At 37.8% G+C, this 17,135-nt stretch overlaps 2 protein-coding genes across 2 annotated transcripts; both read left to right on the top strand.

Moving 5' to 3' along the window:
* The first annotated feature begins 1,715 nt into the window (after window positions 1-1,715).
* On the top strand, window positions 1,716-6,163 carry smim7 (small integral membrane protein 7). The gene is made up of 5 exons (XM_058073231.2): window positions 1,716-1,792; window positions 1,999-2,040; window positions 2,154-2,206; window positions 2,306-2,396; window positions 4,368-6,163. Exons 1-5 carry the CDS (start codon window positions 1,767-1,769, stop codon window positions 4,381-4,383), a joined length of 228 nt encoding a protein of 75 aa, XP_057929214.1. The 5' UTR covers window positions 1,716-1,766; the 3' UTR covers window positions 4,384-6,163.
* A 1,394-nt stretch (window positions 6,164-7,557) lies between these two features.
* slc35e1 (solute carrier family 35 member E1) lies at window positions 7,558-15,151 on the top strand. Its single transcript, XM_058074004.2, has 6 exons — window positions 7,558-7,919; window positions 8,671-8,741; window positions 10,341-10,478; window positions 10,744-10,869; window positions 10,965-11,210; window positions 12,424-15,151. Exons 1-6 carry the CDS (start codon window positions 7,592-7,594, stop codon window positions 12,652-12,654), a joined length of 1,140 nt encoding a protein of 379 aa, XP_057929987.1. The 5' UTR covers window positions 7,558-7,591; the 3' UTR covers window positions 12,655-15,151.
* The last annotated feature ends 1,984 nt before the right edge of the window (window positions 15,152-17,135 follow it).

The raw sequence follows: 17,135 nt of genomic DNA, 5'->3' as shown, positions 1-17,135 counted from the left end.
GTGAAAATTAAATAGTTTCGCATAGCATGAGAGGTACTGCAAAGAGGAGTGGGTGGAACTACCCGAAGTATATGTGTACCAGTCTTCACAATTCATTCAAAAAGACTTAATGAACAAAGTATTGAGCAAAGCCTGTGAATACTCGCGTATGTGTGATTTCTTAGCTCTTTTCTGGGATCCGTTCAAACACATGTGTCATATTAAATTAGAATGGCGGGAAATACTTACGACTTTTATCGTCGATTTTACCATCTGGGGAGTCTCAAGTCATGTGTGGAATAATTGCAGAGTGTTTGTGTATATTTTAGGTCAATATTTGCTTTGGCTTTCTCAGACAGGTTTTTCAAGGACTTGCTTATTCATCCTCCCTTGTTGGTAATTCAGCCATTCAGTTCTTTGTTCCAAAACAGTAATTTGTACCAAAAATACTGACATATTAAACAGTTGCAAAGTACATTCAAAAGTTTTGAGGAGTTCAAATTAAGCTAGCCTGTAAAGCAGGGGTCTCAAACTCACGGCCCGCGGGACGCTAGTTTGAGGCCCCCGCCTTGATATGAAAGTTTAATTTGTTTAATTTGTTTTTTGATTTGCTTATTTATTTTTCCATCTTATTTCATGTTGAAAAATAAAAATTAACATAAAACATTTATTTACTTATTTAATAATAAATAAAAATTAATTTGTTCATTTGTTTCATTTGTTTCACTTGTTTTTTGATTTGCTTATTTATTTCTTCTTCTATCTTATTTTGTGTCAAAAAATAAAAATTAACATTAAACATTTATTTAATAATTTGATAAGAAATAAAAATTAATTAGTTAATTTGTTTCACTTGTTTCATTTGTTTTTTGATTTGCTTATTTATTTTGCCATCTTATTTTGTGTTGAAAAATAAAAATTAACATTAAACATTTATTTAACAATTTAATAATAAAAAATATATTTATAATAATTTATAATAATTTATTATAATTTAATGTTTTATCAGAGCTTTTGCAAAGAACCAAAGCACTGAAAAAGTGGAGGGTATAGCAGAACCATTGAAGACATTATATATATATATTAATATTTAATATAATTAATATTTATTAATATTTGTATTCAATTTTTTCTTATATATATATATATATATTCTTTATTTATTTATTTATTTATTTATTTATTTATTTATTTATTTTTAAACTGATGCGGCCCAGCCTCACCCAGACCCTAGCTCCAGTGGCCCACACGTAAATTGAGTTTGAGACCCCTGCTGTAAAGGCTCTAGTGCATTTTAGGATTATATTGAACATACTTATATTGAAAACACCTTTTTTGTTTGTTTTGTTGTTTAAAGGAATGGTGTGTACCAAAGGATTGGCTTCATGTTCATACTAGTACATTTTGGTCATCATACCAAGGGTTGCACATGTAAAACAGTATATATCAAATATTCCTAACCAAAATGCAGCCGGTTGGGTTGAAAATGTTGTTTTGTAAATTCTATTTTTGACACTTTACTTTAACAGGAACCGCCCTGTTGTTGTTATTATTTTTTAACACTCCTACGATCTAATAATAGTGTCATATTTAATAATAGTGTCATATTTAATAATAGTGTCATATTTCGGGTCGCTACATCAACAAGAAAAATCAACAAGGCTCCCTGGCAAACAAAACTGAGGGCGAATTAATATGACGTTTATACTCACCCTGTGCGCCAAACCTATTGGTCACGTGCATGGTGGCGAATGCGGAAGTGAGGCGTCAACTGTAATGTTGACACGATGATTGGAGATCTGTTGTTATTCGGGTAATGTAATGAAATCGCTCACATTCTGCACACTTTTAACACATTTATCTGTCATCTATGTGCGTTTAGTTACGGTTTAAAGCGTTTGAGCTTTAAACCCCTGCGCTAAAATGACTATGGCTAAAATGGCTAACGTTGTAGCTTCGTGCTAGCTCCCTCAACGTAGCAAGACAACACAGTGGAATAATGTATTTATCTTTTTCCAGAACCCTGTTGCTAAATGCAGGAGCAGTGCTGAATTTCAAGCTGTAAGTGCAATTTACAATGTTTTTTTAAAAAAAAAAATCAGTCACCAGGTATAATATGCATATTGGCAACGTCATAGTGATAAACGCCAAAATGTTTAACTGTTTTATTACAGCAAAAGGAAAGAAACCCATGGATTTGGAGATGAATCCAGATCTCAAACAACAGGTGTGAGTCATGTCTAAGATGGAGACTAAAACCTTAAAATTCATGTGTTTTTTATTTTTAATGCAGCGAAATGATGAGACGTATTCGCTTATTTGCTAGGTGACAACATCCGGGAGTTCCTGCTGAGTCTGCGATATTTTCGCATCTTCATCGCACTTTGGAACATCTTCATCATGTTCTGCATGATTGTGTGAGTAAAGTGTATCATTCCCATTTTACATGTATGTAGACCAAACGAAAGCATTATGGTTCATTCATTCATTCATTCATTTTCTACCGCTTTTTCCTCACGAGGGTCGCGGATAATAATAAATAATAATAATACATTTTATTTGTATAGCGCTTTTCAAAAACTTAACCTAGCATGCACGGGGAGAACATGCAAACTCCACACAGAGATGGCCGAGGGTGGAATTGAACCCTGGTCTCCTAGCTGTGAGGATTTTGCGGATGAGCGGGGATAGAGTGAGGGTGGTGCTGTCCAATTGAAGATAGAAGTTATGGGTGGATGTTGTGATGCAGGGGTCTCAAACACGCGGCCCCTCACTAGTTTGATATGGATGCTGTATAGTATCATGTACCCAGAATAAATTATTACGTTTGATTCATGTTCATGTTAAAGGTTAAATAACTGTTAATAGTTATCCTCCCTATTCGTGTGGAAGTGGTACGTTTTTGGCTATTTAAGATGAAAGGAAATAACTTGAAGGCTACCGTTTAGGTGGCTAGCTCTCTAGTTTGCGAGTTAGCATGTGTCTCAAGACCCTGCAGTTGCGCAATATGTTGTAAATAAAAAGAGTATAAATGTGACTATAGTCGTGTTTTGTCATGTCTACATGGCTCTAATAATGCTGGGTAAAATCATTTGTCTACCCACCAACTATATGTGCTTTCTTAAGTTTTTATTATTATTATTATATTTATTTATTTACTACTGATTGATTGATTTTCTTTATTCTTGATTTGTTGATTTATCTTTCATCTTATTTTGTGTAGAAAAATAAAAAGTAAGATATTTGAGAACAGTGGAATGTTTTATCAGAGCTTTTCTTGTAGAAAATCAGAACCAAAGCAAAGTTTATTCATTTTTCTGTTTTTTTTTTTTTTTTTTTTTTTTTTTGGAAAACCTGATGCGGCCCAGTCTCACCCAGACCCTAGCTCCAGTGGCCCCCAAGTAAATTTGAGACCCCTGTTGTGATGTTTTTGGGACCGATGATGATAATATCTGTTTTGTCACTGTTAAGTTTAAGAAAATTTTGTTCCATCATGGTAACGTCATCACACTTATTATCATCTATTTTGGTGTTTCCCAACTTTTGAGTGCATATTTTACATTCGAAAAAAAATGTGTGGACATGAACAAACACTCCTATAGTCACCTTTATACCTGTTTTATCCAATATAGTAGTCAAAATAAGAGTGAATAAGCCATTTAAGATATAAATACAACATGTGTGTTGTTAAAAGTGTGTTCCCCCTGGGGAGCGTAATGGTGGGCAGACAGGAAGTGACGTCGGGAGTTCAGAGTTGAGTTTTATCACACATAGACTTGCTGGAAGCTACATGTATCGGAGTGCCGATATCAGAGATTTTGAGATGCAGGCGCCGATTTAATTCATATTTTATTTTGTTTATTTGCCCGATATCAGTATTGGATGTTCTGTGTTATTCATATTTAGGGATTTTTTAAAATTGTTATTGTTCCTTCATTGATCATTCAAACCTGCAATAAAAGTGTGATCCAGTGTCTCACCGAATTACAGCAACATAACTGACAGCGTTGAATACTACATTTGGTCATGTCTTTGAATGCGTCTTCTGAATGCCATATATTTGTATTTTAGTTTATTTTGCCGTATTCATGCTTGGAAATTCTTAATTTAGGTGAATTTTTTTTCTTTTTACTCGTTATCGGCTATATTCAACCACAAAAGCGTTGAAAAACTGTGATAGAGTGAAATCCTGAATCCTGGATTACTGTGTATCCTTAAATTCTTGTTTTGTGTCCATGCTGTTATAACCCGAAGACAAAAATATTTGATTATAGATATGAACCAAGTAGAAATGTCACATTCCTCCACTCTGGAAATACATGTAGAATATCAACCTCATGTACTTTTTACTTGTTTTTCTGACGGAATTCTCTTCAATCTTCACACAGATTGTTTGGATCATGAACCTCACTGACTAGAACTGGGCTACCATCTGATGGTTGATTTTTCAAGACGGCTGCTCGAAATCCCCTATACCCCGCCCCCCTCCCATATCTGTTAAAAGCTGTAATAGTACTTTCTCTACAGATTGTATACATAGATTATTACGTATGTTTGTTTTGTCTTTCACATATACTATGTGGATATTTAATCATTTGGATTTATTACAACTGGACTTGAGCTATTTTAAAGTAGAGTTGAACATTTGCTACCATTAATATAATCCATCCAGGCATTATAGCCACTTCCTGTACACGGTGTTTTCCTCTTCTTTGGTTAGCAAATGTTCAAGAGTATGGAAATGTATCACATTAAAAAATAGCTTATTATCCAGAAAGATAAGGCTGTTGCTGATCATGATTCCATAATGCAGGGGTCTCAAACTCAATTTACCTGGGGGCCACTGGAGCTAGGGTCTGGGTGAGACTGGGCCGCATCAGGTTTTCCAAAAAAAACAAAAAAAAACGCATTTATTAAAAACAGAAAAATGAATAAACATTGCTTTGGTTCCGATTTTCTACAATAAAAGCTCTGATAAAACATTCCACTGTTCTCAAATATCTTAATTTTTATTTTTCTACACAAAATAAGATCAAGAATAAAGAAAATCAATCAGTAATAAATAAATGTAATAATAATAATAAAACGGCAAATAATTAAAAATTAAGAAACCACGTATAGTTGGTGGGTAGACAAATTATTTTTTCAGATTAAAATGAACAAAGCATTATTAGAGCCCTGTAGACATGACAAAACACGACTATAGTCACATTTATACTCTTTTTATTTACGACATATTGCGCAACTGCAGGGTCTTGAGACACATGCTAACTCGCAAACTAGAGAGCTAGCGACCTAAACGGTAGCCTTCAAGTTATTTCCTTTCAACTTAAATAGCCAAAAACTTACCACTTCCACACGGATAGGGGGGATAACTATTAACAGTTATTTAACCTTTAAAACCTTTAACCTTTAAAATACCTGTTCAGTCAGTTCAGTTGCACTGTTATTTGATTGGCTGGGGAGTCAGTTCACTGTTCTTTTTGCAGGGCGGGACTATCCTATCGTCGCGCCTCGCTTTGTGGGTGGGTGGGGTTAGCTGAATGAAAGACCGAGACTGAGAGATTGACTGACACTGTCAGTGACTTCGTTCATTCCGTTCAAAAAAAAAGAACTAGTTCTTTTCACCCGTCCGTTCATGACCGACACACCACTAGTCATCACTTGTTGTTGAGTCGGAACGAACGTGAACATGAGTGAACGACTCGACACAGCTAACCGGGTCTATGCACAGGGGGAGATCACAGGCTTACGACCAATTGACCGAAATGAACGGATCTTTTTACTGAATTAACCGGAATGACCCGGTTCTCTGAAATGAACGGTTTCGCCCACCGCTTTTGTACGTATATGTTTATGACTCTGTGTTGGATTACCAGACAACACATCAGCCAGCTGTGTATTAATCAAACCTTTGCCCAGTTTGATGATGAACACCAGGGATTTGGGACTCAGAAAAGTTGATGACTGCTCTAATGAGGGGAAGCTGCAGTGTCGCTTTCACAGTGTTCTTCTTTCACTGTTGCTGCATGTTCAAACGTGCAGATTACAAGATCCTAGTCTGTGATTTCATGAACACAATAAAAGGAAAGGCATCGTCTGCCATCTTGAGTTATTCAGTCAACTCCAACTGGTTTGTCACTATGCAGATGTGTCAAACTCACTTGACAAAATCAACACCTGAGTCGCTTTGAAGTAAGTTCTTAGCTTTAGGCTCAATGACAAAGGTCAAATTTAACTTAGAGATGGATTTTGTAACAGTCTATAACAGGGGTCTCAAACTCAATTTACTTGGGGGCCACTGGAGCTAGGGTCTGGGTGAGACTGGGCCGTATCAGGTTTTCCAGTTTTTCAAAAAAAAAAAAAAACGCATAAAAATATTAGATCTGTCGTTTAGCCTGATAATTGTTTCTGAAAAAATGTGATGTATTTTCTTGTGTGCTTAAAGGATCAACAATGTCAACAGTCGTGTCCTATTTTGCCCGCCTCAGGTAAAACAGACGACTAAGCTGATCTGTCATTCTTATGTGTTGCGAAACGTATAAAATACCTCTGTAATTAATTTTTTTTTAATATACTATAATAACTGTACAGTGTTGATATACTATAATAACTACTGTACATACTGCACAATGTCAGGATCCCTCCTCAGTCCTCACTCCCTTTACCTTCTTTCCTTTGTTGCAGTGCCCTGATGTGGAATCATAACAATGAATTAATGTTATTTTTAAAAAATGTTAGCCGATAATGTTAGCCATTAATAATTTATTCAAAATTATTTAAATTATTTGTACAAATTAATGTTTACGCTGTACATTGTTCATATTTGATGTCATCTATTTATTCTCCACATAATAATAATAATTATATATTATATAATATGTAGAATATATATATATGATATATTATATACACTATATAATAATAATCATTTTTGTTATTAATATGATATTATATAAATATATAAATATAAATGTTATAATATATAATAATAATAATAATAATTAATGTTATTTTTTATGTTAGCCAATAATAATTTATTCAAAATTATTTAATTTATTTGTACAAATTACTGTTTACGCTGTACATTGTTCATATTTGATGTCATCTATTTATTCTCCACATAATAATAATCATAATATAATTACATAATATATATATATTATATTATTATATAATAATAATTATTATTATTATAATACTATTATATTATGTATATATATAAATATTATAATATATAATAATAATTATTATTATTACTACTATTATTATTATTATTATATATAAATTATATATATTAATTTCACTGCTGTGATATTGTGCAATGACTATAAAGAAAGTCTATCTATCTAACTAAAATCGAGCTGTGCTTAAGAAAGATCCCGCGGCCACACTTTGGACACCCCGGCCTGACTGAGTCAGCAAGCCTCAATACAAGGCATCAACAGGAAGAGGAATATCGCATTCACGCCGTTTGAAGACTAAACCTGTGTTTTATTGTGAAGGCAGCCAAACCGGAAGTGGTATAATGTGGTGCGTGCGACCGGCTTCTCCTCGCCGGAGCGGTGCAGCGGAGACACGCCGCCACTGACGCGTCACTCCGCTGTAAAAGATGGCTGCGGTGGAGCGGGCTCAGGTCAGGGAAGGCTTCCGGATAGTTGTTCTGTGTGTGTGCTGGTACACAGTCAGCTCAGGCGGCAACGTCATCAACAAAATAATCCTCAATGGATTCCCATACCCGGTCACGGTGTCTCTTTTTCATATTTTCTCCATTGTCGTCTTCCTGCCGCCGTTGTTGCGGGCATGGGGAGTCCCCAAAACAGAACTACCAAGAAGGTACTACTGGTGGTCCATTCTTCCTTTAGCTTTCGGAAAATACTTTGCTTCGGTGTCGGCTCACTTCAGCATATGGAAGGTACCGGTTTCATACGCGCACACTGGTGAGTACACTTAATTTGGGTTTAGAACCTATATGTTGTAATGTATGACTAGCGACCTGTGCCATCAGCTGACGTTAGCTCTTTAAGCTAGCTAGCGCGGGACTTTAACTCACGGTACGGGCCTGGATTCAATTAATGGTCCTGTTTGCTGTCAAGAAGCTCCCAAATGAACTAATTAATTGTTGATATAATTAATGTAAGGCAGCTTGGATAACAGTGCACATTTAAAAAATAACAATGTGGAAACCGCTAGCAACAAAAGTGAGTGAGTGCACCTACCATTATGTTTATATACTAACTTCATTATCTGGTTCATGGAGTTCACAGGTTGCCTCTAAAATCTAAAATTTTCTTTCCTTCATGACAACATTACAAAGCTGGTGGACGTTAGAGACCTTGAGTCCTCTACTTTCCACTTAAGGGTGCTCAATAATAGGGTTTAGGTCTGGAGACGGGCTTCACGGTCCCCAGTTTGGGGTTGTTTACAAAATGAATTTGCTTCATGCTTCACCATATAGACCAGGGGTCTCAAACTCAATTTACTTGGGGGGCCACTGGAGCTAGGGTCTGGTCGAGGCTGGGCCGCATCAGGTTTTCCAAAAAAACAAAAAACGCATTTATTAAAAACAGAAAAATGAATAAACTGATGTTGAGTAGTTCACTAAAGTTGCTTCACCTCGTAGTATTTTTATAAGTGTGCTATTCAAACATGACATTTGTTTTCCACCTTTTTTTTGTGTGCCCACGACAGTAAAAGCCACAATGCCGATATGGGTTGTCCTCTTGTCAAGAATCATCATGAGGGAGAAGCAAACGACTAAGGTGAGTAGAATAAACACAGCAAACAAAGGCTGCAGTGTGTCACTAGTGATGATGATGTGGCAGGCACAGTGTGTGACTTTATTGCAGCTCATATTACTTTATATGAATGAGGGTGGGGGGGCAGGTAAGGAGTTACTAAATTCCCCTTGTCGTGGTAGCTTTACCTGACACTTTTCCAAACTACTGTTGTATGCTAATATGGGGCTTGTTGGTTAAAGGAAGCATTACTTCCTGTGTTTGATTAAGAAACATAAATTGCCTAATGCTATGTGCATGTTTTAAGTTTCATAGGATTTTATTGATATGACAAAAGACTATCCTGCAACTATTGACATGGTAATCTTTCCATCACTATTATATATTATTATATGATATAGGCGGCACGGTGGTCTAGTGGTTAGTGCGCAGACCTCACAGCTGCACAGCGGCCGGGTGGTTAGCACACAGGCTTCACAGCTAGGAGACCCGAGTTCAATTCCATCAATATTAAAAGAGGAACTACACTTTTTGGGAATTTTGCCCATCATTCACAATGCTTATGTGAAACATGAACACATTTCTTTCCCTTTTCTGTGCACTGTAGCACAAGAAAACAAGTTAATAGAAGCTAGCTAACAATGGGCATAATTGGAAATACATATTTTAATGCTGTCGCCCCCACACAAAAAAAAAGAAAATCAAACGATAAAACACTGTTATAGAGGGCTTCATACTAGGTGTGTCCCAATAACATTCATAATTAGCTAGCTCATATTAACTTGTTTTCTGACATTATAATGCACAGAAAAGGGAAAGCTTGTCAAACAGGACCTGCATTCCTCATCTGTGTGAACACTGTATGCAAGGTAAACATGACACGTGGATGCAAGACGCAACAATCAGGGAGTCATTCATCCACTCGTATTTTCAAAGCGTGAGGGACGACTGCAGTTATTATTATTATTATTATTAAAACATGATTAGTTTCCATACACAATATTATTCATTTATTCATTCATTTTTTACTGCTTTTCCTCACAAGGGTCGCAGGGGTGCTGGAGCCTATCCCAGCGGTCTTCGGGCGAGAGAGGCGGGGTACACCCTGGACTGGTGGCCAGCCAATCACAGGGCACATATAGACAAACAACCATTTACACTCACATTCATATCTATGGACAATTTGGAGTCGCCAATTAACGTAGCATGTTTTTGGAATGTGGGAGGAAACCGGAGTACCCGGAGAAAACCCACGCAGAGAACATGCAAAACTCCACACAGAGATAGCCTAGGGTGGAATTGAACTCGGGTCTCCTAGCTGTGAAGCCTGTGTGCTAACCACCCGGCCGCTGTGCAGCCCTGGTTCAGTATATTTTTCATCAAAATAGTAGTCATGCCAAAATGTTGTGTTGCTGCTGGATGTTCACAGTATCCGAGTGATACTGTCAGTATGTGAGACCTGCGCGCTAACCACTTGTCCAACCGTGCAGCCCGAGAATAATAACAACTGACCAATTTACTTCAATCATGGAACAACAAGCTAGAAAATTCGAATCAAATCATCCCTATTGAATTTTGTTGTTGTTGTTGCTTCCTGTATGATCCATGTGGTCCACATGGAAGGTGTACATATCTCTGATCCCCATCATTGGCGGAGTGCTGCTAGCCACGGTAACGGAGTTATCCTTCGATGTTTCCGGTCTCATCAGCGCCCTGGCTGCTACGCTCTGCTTCTCCTTACAGAATATATTCTCCAAAAAGGTAACTAGAGTTAAACTGTTTGCATTTTTGTCACATGTGCCATAATAGGCCAACATTTTTCCAGTGCTTTATTGTGGGTGTTTTTCCCTCTAATGTTCCTCCAGAATCCTACATATGAAAGTCATCACAGGAAAAAAAACAAAAGATGAAAATTTGAAACAGACATATAAAGCCTTTCCTGTAAAAGTTTTATCGCAGTTGATTTTTTTTTTTGTCTTGAGAATGGAAAACCATGTCAACCTTCTTGTATGTGTTTTTTTTGAAGGTATTGCGTGACACTCGGATCCACCACCTGCGGCTGCTCAACATCTTGGGCTTCAATGCCGTCATATTCATGCTGCCCACTTGGGTGCTGGTGGACCTTTCCGTCTTTCTTGTCAATGATGATCTGGTGTGTCATTATTACCCCTTAAATACGCTTCTCTGTCCAAGATCATTTGCATATGAATTGATTTTCTCACCATCGTGTTCGGTCCATGTTCGCAGTGGGACATGTCAGGATGGACCAGAACTGTTATACTGCTACTCATCAGCGGCTTCTGCAACTTCGCTCAGAACGTCATCGCCTTCAGTGTCCTCAACCTGGTCAGCCCGCTCAGCTACGCCGTGGCGAACGCCACCAAGAGGATCATGGTTATCAGCATCTCGCTGCTCATGCTGCGTAACCCCGTCACGCTCACCAACGTGCTGGGCATGATGACGGCCATTGTCGGGGTCTTCCTCTACAACAAGGTGAGTGCCCCGTTTTAGGTTTCCTAGATAAAAAGACGAAATGATCAGATTTAAGTCATAATCATGAGATAATATGACAAAGTTATGTGATAAAAAGTCCAAATTACAAAAAAAGTTATACTTTGTGAGATGATAACTCAAAATGAAATATAACCTCCGCGTGTGCCCCCGCGTGTGCCCCCACCCCATGTGACGAAGGTTTCAGTATCTCATAATTTTGACTTTTATCGCCTACTTTTGTGTTTTTAATCCCATAATTATGGCTTCTTATCTCATAATGTTGACTTTTATTTCCTACTTTTGACTTTTTAATCCCATTATTATGGCTTCTTATCTGATAATGTTGACTTTTATTTCCTACTTTTGACTTTTTAATCTTATAATTATGGCTTCTTACCTCTTAATTTTTAGTTTTATTTCCTACTTTTGACTTTTTAATCCCATAATTATGGTTTCTTATCTCATAATTTTGTTTTGTATCTCCTACTTTTCGCTTTTTAATCCCATAATTATGGTTTCTTATCTCATAATTTTGACTTGTATCTCCTACTTTTGGCTTTTTAATCCCATAATTATGGCTTCTTATCTCATAATTTTGACTTTTATTTCCTACTTTTGACTTTTTAATCCCATAATTATGGCTTTTTATCTCATAATTTTGACTTTTATTTCCTACTTTTGACTTTTTAATCCCATTATTATGGCTTCTTATCTGATAATTTTGACTTTTATCTCCTACTTTTGACTTTTTAATCCCATTATTATGGCTTCTTATGTGACAATTTTGACTTTTATCTCCTACTTTTGACTTTGTAATCCCGCAATTATGGCTTCTTATCTCATAATTTTGATTTATCTCCTACTTTTGACTATTTTATCCCATAATTATGGCTCCTTATCTCATAATTTGGACTTTTATCTCCTACTTTTGACTTTTTAATCCCGTAATTATGGCTTCTTATGTCATAATTTTGATTTATCTCGTACTTTTGACTATTTTATCTCATAATTATGGCTTCTTATCTCATAATTTTTATTTATCTCCTACATTTGACTTTTTAATCCCATAATTATGGCTTCTTATCTCATAATTTTGATGTTCGTACAAAGAGTGGAAACTGTTCTAGCCGCCCCCGTCTGAATGTGCTCTAAATTATATTTGCGAGCATGTAATGATGATTGCGTTTTAACCATGCTAATATTGTGCCAACAGGCCAAGTATGACGCTAACCAAGAGAAGAAACTGTTGCCGAGCAGCAAACAGGACCTGATGTCCTTTGACAACCCAGCATTACAAAAGCTCCAGGCCAACGGGTCAGTGCCTTTTTCCCATGGTTCAATGCCGCAGCAGGACACTTGGAACAACGTGCTAACCGACCACTTCCAGTACAATCACCAGACCTACACGTCAAACTACAACAGCAACCACCAGTATGTGGTCTAAAAGTGAAGACCGGGTTGCTCTCATAGACATTAGCGTGTGTGTGTTTGTGTGTGTGTGTGTGTGTGTGTGAGCGTGTGTGTGAGTCTGTCATGGATGCGTCATTGACGTGACCTCTCCCACGCTCCTTCATGTCTAAAACCTTGCTGTGACATCACGTTCATCACTTTGGTTCCTACTGAACACGCGGCGCTCATGTCATTCACACACGGGTTAGTCATGGATAAAGCCATCGTTTCACAACACACACACACACACATGAAACATTCAGAGGAAGTGATGTCGACTGTGACCTCACACCGGAATTCTGCCATGTTACATTCGGTAACAAACAGAACTTAGTGGGAAAGCCTTAATATTTTGATTTTAGGCTTGTGTTCAAGAGTCGGGAGCCAATCGGAACAATCTAGTCGGTCAAACGTGATCCATTAGTGCTATTAAATGAGAAATAAGTGTGAGACACGTTCTGATAGGTGGAACAGTCAGTGACCACTCATATTTTCATACAGGGCGGGCCAATGAAGCCATGTGTTGTCAGCATTAGGTAGACATGGTAAAAAACAACAACAAAAAAACGGTTTACGGTTTAAAAATGGTTGAATCGAGACAACTGGACTCTTGCTTGTTGAAGACATATCAGCTTTTTGAAAGGTTTATTAGGTTCAAAATATGTAGTGTGGAGTCTCCGTATTTGCTGTATGACTCTTGGGTGGGGGGGTCCCCCACGGTCCCCACAATGGACTTGTCGCCAGTTATGCCTGGTGAAAAACCGTCCATTCATTCATTCATTTTCTACTGCTTTTTCCGGGTGCTGGAGCCTATCCCAGTTGTCTTTGGGCGAGAGGCGGTGTACACCCAAACTCCACACAGAGATGGCCGAGGGTGGAATTGAACTTGGGCCTCCAAGCTGTGAAATCACCCGGCCTCTGTGCAGGCCTGGTTCAGTATATTTTTCATCAAAATAGTAGTCATGCCAAAATGTTGTGTTGCTGCTGGATGTTCACAGTATCCGAGTAATACTGTGGTGGGGGTGCTGGAGCCTATCCCAGCTGTCTTTGGGCAAGAAGCGGGGTGCACCCTGGACTGGTCGCCAGCCAGCCAATCACAGGGCACATATAGACAAACAACCATTCACACTCACATTCATACCTATGGACAATTTGGAGTCGCCAATTAACCTAGCATGTTTTTGGAATGTGGGAGGAAACCGGAGTACCCGGAGAAAACCCACGCATGCACGGGGAGAACATGGAAACTCCACTCAGGGATGGCCGAGGATGGAATTGAACTTGGGTCTCCTAGCTGTGAAGCCTGTGTGCTAACCACCCCGCCGCTGTGCAGCCCTGGTTCAGTATATTTTTCATCAAAATAGTCGTCATGCCAAAATGTTGTGTTGCTGCTGGATGTTCACAGTATCCAAGTGATACTGTCGTAGTACTCTGATGGTGGAATTGAACCCTGGTCTCCTAGCTGTGAGGTCTGCGCGCTAACCACTAGTCCGCCGTGCCGCCCAATTCCTAACATATGTCCCCCAAAGATTGTCTCATGATGGCCTCTTAACTGAAGAAACCTTTTGAATCAGAAGAGTCCAGTTGCCTCGGTTTCGATGTTTGTAAAAGATTCACAGTACTAAAAAAAAAAAAAAAACGCACATCATGCACCAACTCCAAATATGTCGTTCTATCTTTCATCCATGTTTTCCCGAGAATCCTATTTCGGAGCTGTAGTCCAGTCATATGAATGCATCATGCTATGCTGCAACCCAATGCTTTATCATCAATGCTTTTCAGGCAGAGTGGGATATCGTCTCTCTCCTGTCAGGTTATGTGTCAACCTGAACCAAAGCTGCTCTGTCATATTTTTGTTGTGTGTGTGTGTGTGTGTGTGTGTGTGTGTGTGTGTTGTTTTGAGTTTGCGCATAATGAAAGAACAGAGTGTAGTTGTGTGTTTTAATTTCATCACATAGACCCTGGATAGAGCCGTAATGGAATCAGTGGTTTGGTTTGTGCAATAATCCGTTGAACCATATGGATATTGATTATGTATTTATTGGAGACGACACTGAACATTTCAAAGCAATTCAAAATACGGTTCGAGTTTTTCTTTTACATACTGTATGTTTCATTTATTTTATTTTTTTTTCATAATGGTGGTGAGGGGACTAAGATATATTTCTGCAAAGAACACGGATATTGTTTATTCACCAGTCGGGTTGAGCATGGTTTTAATTTCAGTCATCACGGTTTTTTGAGCCCGATTCTTCTTTTCAGAGGTGAACCAAAATGTCTGAATATCTCCATGTTTTTTTAAATTTGCATTTTCGCCAGTCACAATCAGGAGATCGGGAATATTTAGCTTCCAATATCCGGTTTCCTCCCACAAAAACATGCTAGGTTAATTAGCGACTCCAAATTGTCCATAGGTATGAATGTGAGTGTGAATGGTTGTTTGTCTATATGTGCCCTGTGATTGGCTGGCCACCAGTCCAGGGTGTACCCCGCCTCTCACATCCAGCAGCAACACAACATTTTGGCATGACTACTATTTTGATGAAAAATATACTGAACCAGGGCTGCACAGCTAGGAGACCAGGGTTCAATTCCACCCTCGGCCATCTCTGTGTGGAGTTTGCATGTTCTCCCCGTGCATGCGTGGGTTTTCTCCGGGTACTCCGGTTTCCTCCCACATTCCAAAAACATGCTAGGTTAATTAGCGACTCCAAATTGACCATAGGTATGAATGTGAGTGTGAATGGTTGTTTGTCTATATGTATGTGCCCTGTGATTGGCTGGCCACCAGTCCAGGGTGTACCCTGCCTCTCGCTCGAAGACGGCTGGGATAGGCTCCAGCACCCTCTGCCACCCTTGTGAGGATAAGTGGGAAAATTAATGAATTTTATGTCTCATATGATTTTTCCACCTCCCAAAAAAAATATGGATCTCATCCCTTTCCGTCATGGAATATTGTCATATCCATAAGCAGCCTGAAAGTGACAGTGCACAGAATTCAGCCATAATTTTGCACTTTATCATGACAGTATGATACCATTTGTAATAATCTTGACCTTATTAACCGCATAAGAAATGACAGTACAGAAAACTACAACAAGCAATCAACCTCTTAAGTACTTTTTAAGTACTACGTGCGTTTAATCCTACCCATATCCGTAATCCCGTAGGGCAAATTTGCAATCAGCTATCAAGACATGTTTTATTTGTCATGAAATCATGCATTCATCGTTGCCCAATATATTCGTGCGGACATAACGACTTGCAAACACGTCTTCTGTTGTGAGTTTCGCCGTTCAGCTCCTAGTTAGAGAACAAAAAGTACCGAGTACTCAAAATGTTTTTAGGTCAAATGGAGTATAGTGCGTTTTAGAGTCATCTCAAAATCAGAATATCTCAATTTTTATTTTTTTTTGTGAATAGCATATCCTGTAGGTACAGTGCACTTTGCTATGTCATTTCTCACACTGCAATAATTTTTTCAGTAAAAAAAAAAAAAAAAAAATTATTGTGGCACCAACTATAAGAAATAACAAGACGTGTTTGTTATTTGTCATACTTGGTCAGATTCATTGATTTTTTTCTTGCTCATATCATATTTTGTTCCTCGGTTATGTTGCCAAAAGCAAAGTGCACCCCAGGCAGGGCGGAGGAAGCCTTGCCTTGTCATTGAACTTGATGAAAGGACTTTCTGATAGTGTGGCTGTTTGAGTCCACTGGACACTGCTAGAGAACTAAACCAGGGAGGGAAATAAAAAAAAATATTAAAAATGAAAAAAAATAGATTCACTGGGAAGTCAATAAGGAAAGGGGTGATAACTTTGTAACGCTGGTATGATTATTATTTTTGTGTGTCTTTCAGAATTTTTACTCAAGTAATGTTTATAGATTTTTATTTATGGTTGTCACGGTACACAATATTCAGCGCGGCAGCTACGAACAGTTGGCGCTGGCTATGATTTGGAAAAAATGCTATTTTGAAATGTTGAAGAAATAAACAATACTGAAGTCATCTGTGTTCAGCGTCTTTGTTTTTTAAGGCTACACTTTAAAGCAAGGGGTCTCAAACTCAATTTACTTGGGGGGCCACTGGAGCTAGGGTCTGCGTGAGACTGGGCTGCATCAGGTCTTCCAAAAAAAAAACAAAAAAAAAACGCATTTATTAAAAACAGAAAAATTAATAAACTTTGCTTGGTTCTGATTTTCTACAATAAATTTTTATTTTTCTACACAAAATAAGATGAAAAATAAATAAACAAATCAAGAATAAAGAAAATCAATCAATCAGTAATAAATAAATAAATATAATAATAATAATAATAAAATGACAAATAATAAAAACTTAAGAAAGCACATATAGTTGGTGGGTAGACAAATGATTTTTTTCAGATTAAAATGAACAAAGCATTATTAGAGCCCTGTAGACATGACAAAACACGACTATAGTCACATTTATACTCTTTTTATTTACAACAT

The sequence above is a fragment of the Doryrhamphus excisus genome, linkage group LG4, assembly GCF_037039965.1.
Source record: "Doryrhamphus excisus strain RoL-2023G ecotype Guam linkage group LG4, RoL_Dexc_Guam_v1.1, whole genome shotgun sequence".
Taxonomy (NCBI): Eukaryota; Metazoa; Chordata; class Actinopteri; order Syngnathiformes; family Syngnathidae; genus Doryrhamphus; species Doryrhamphus excisus.
Note: the sequence above shows the minus strand (reverse complement) of the source record. Positions and strands in the feature narration are given on the sequence as shown.

Coding starts and splice junctions, on each gene's coding strand:
- smim7 (XM_058073231.2), top strand. CDS start 1,767: ATGATTGGAGATCTGTTGTTATTCGG. Junction 1,793..1,998: donor GGAGATCTGTTGTTATTCGG/GTAATGTAATGA, acceptor ATCTTTTTCCAG/AACCCTGTTGCTAAATGCAG. Junction 2,041..2,153: donor GCAGTGCTGAATTTCAAGCT/GTAAGTGCAATT, acceptor GTTTTATTACAG/CAAAAGGAAAGAAACCCATG.
- slc35e1 (XM_058074004.2), top strand. CDS start 7,592: ATGGCTGCGGTGGAGCGGGCTCAGGTCAGGGAAGGCTTCCGGATAGTT. Junction 8,742..10,340: donor GGGAGAAGCAAACGACTAAG/GTGAGTAGAATA, acceptor TCCACATGGAAG/GTGTACATATCTCTGATCCC. Junction 10,870..10,964: donor TTCTTGTCAATGATGATCTG/GTGTGTCATTAT, acceptor CCATGTTCGCAG/TGGGACATGTCAGGATGGAC.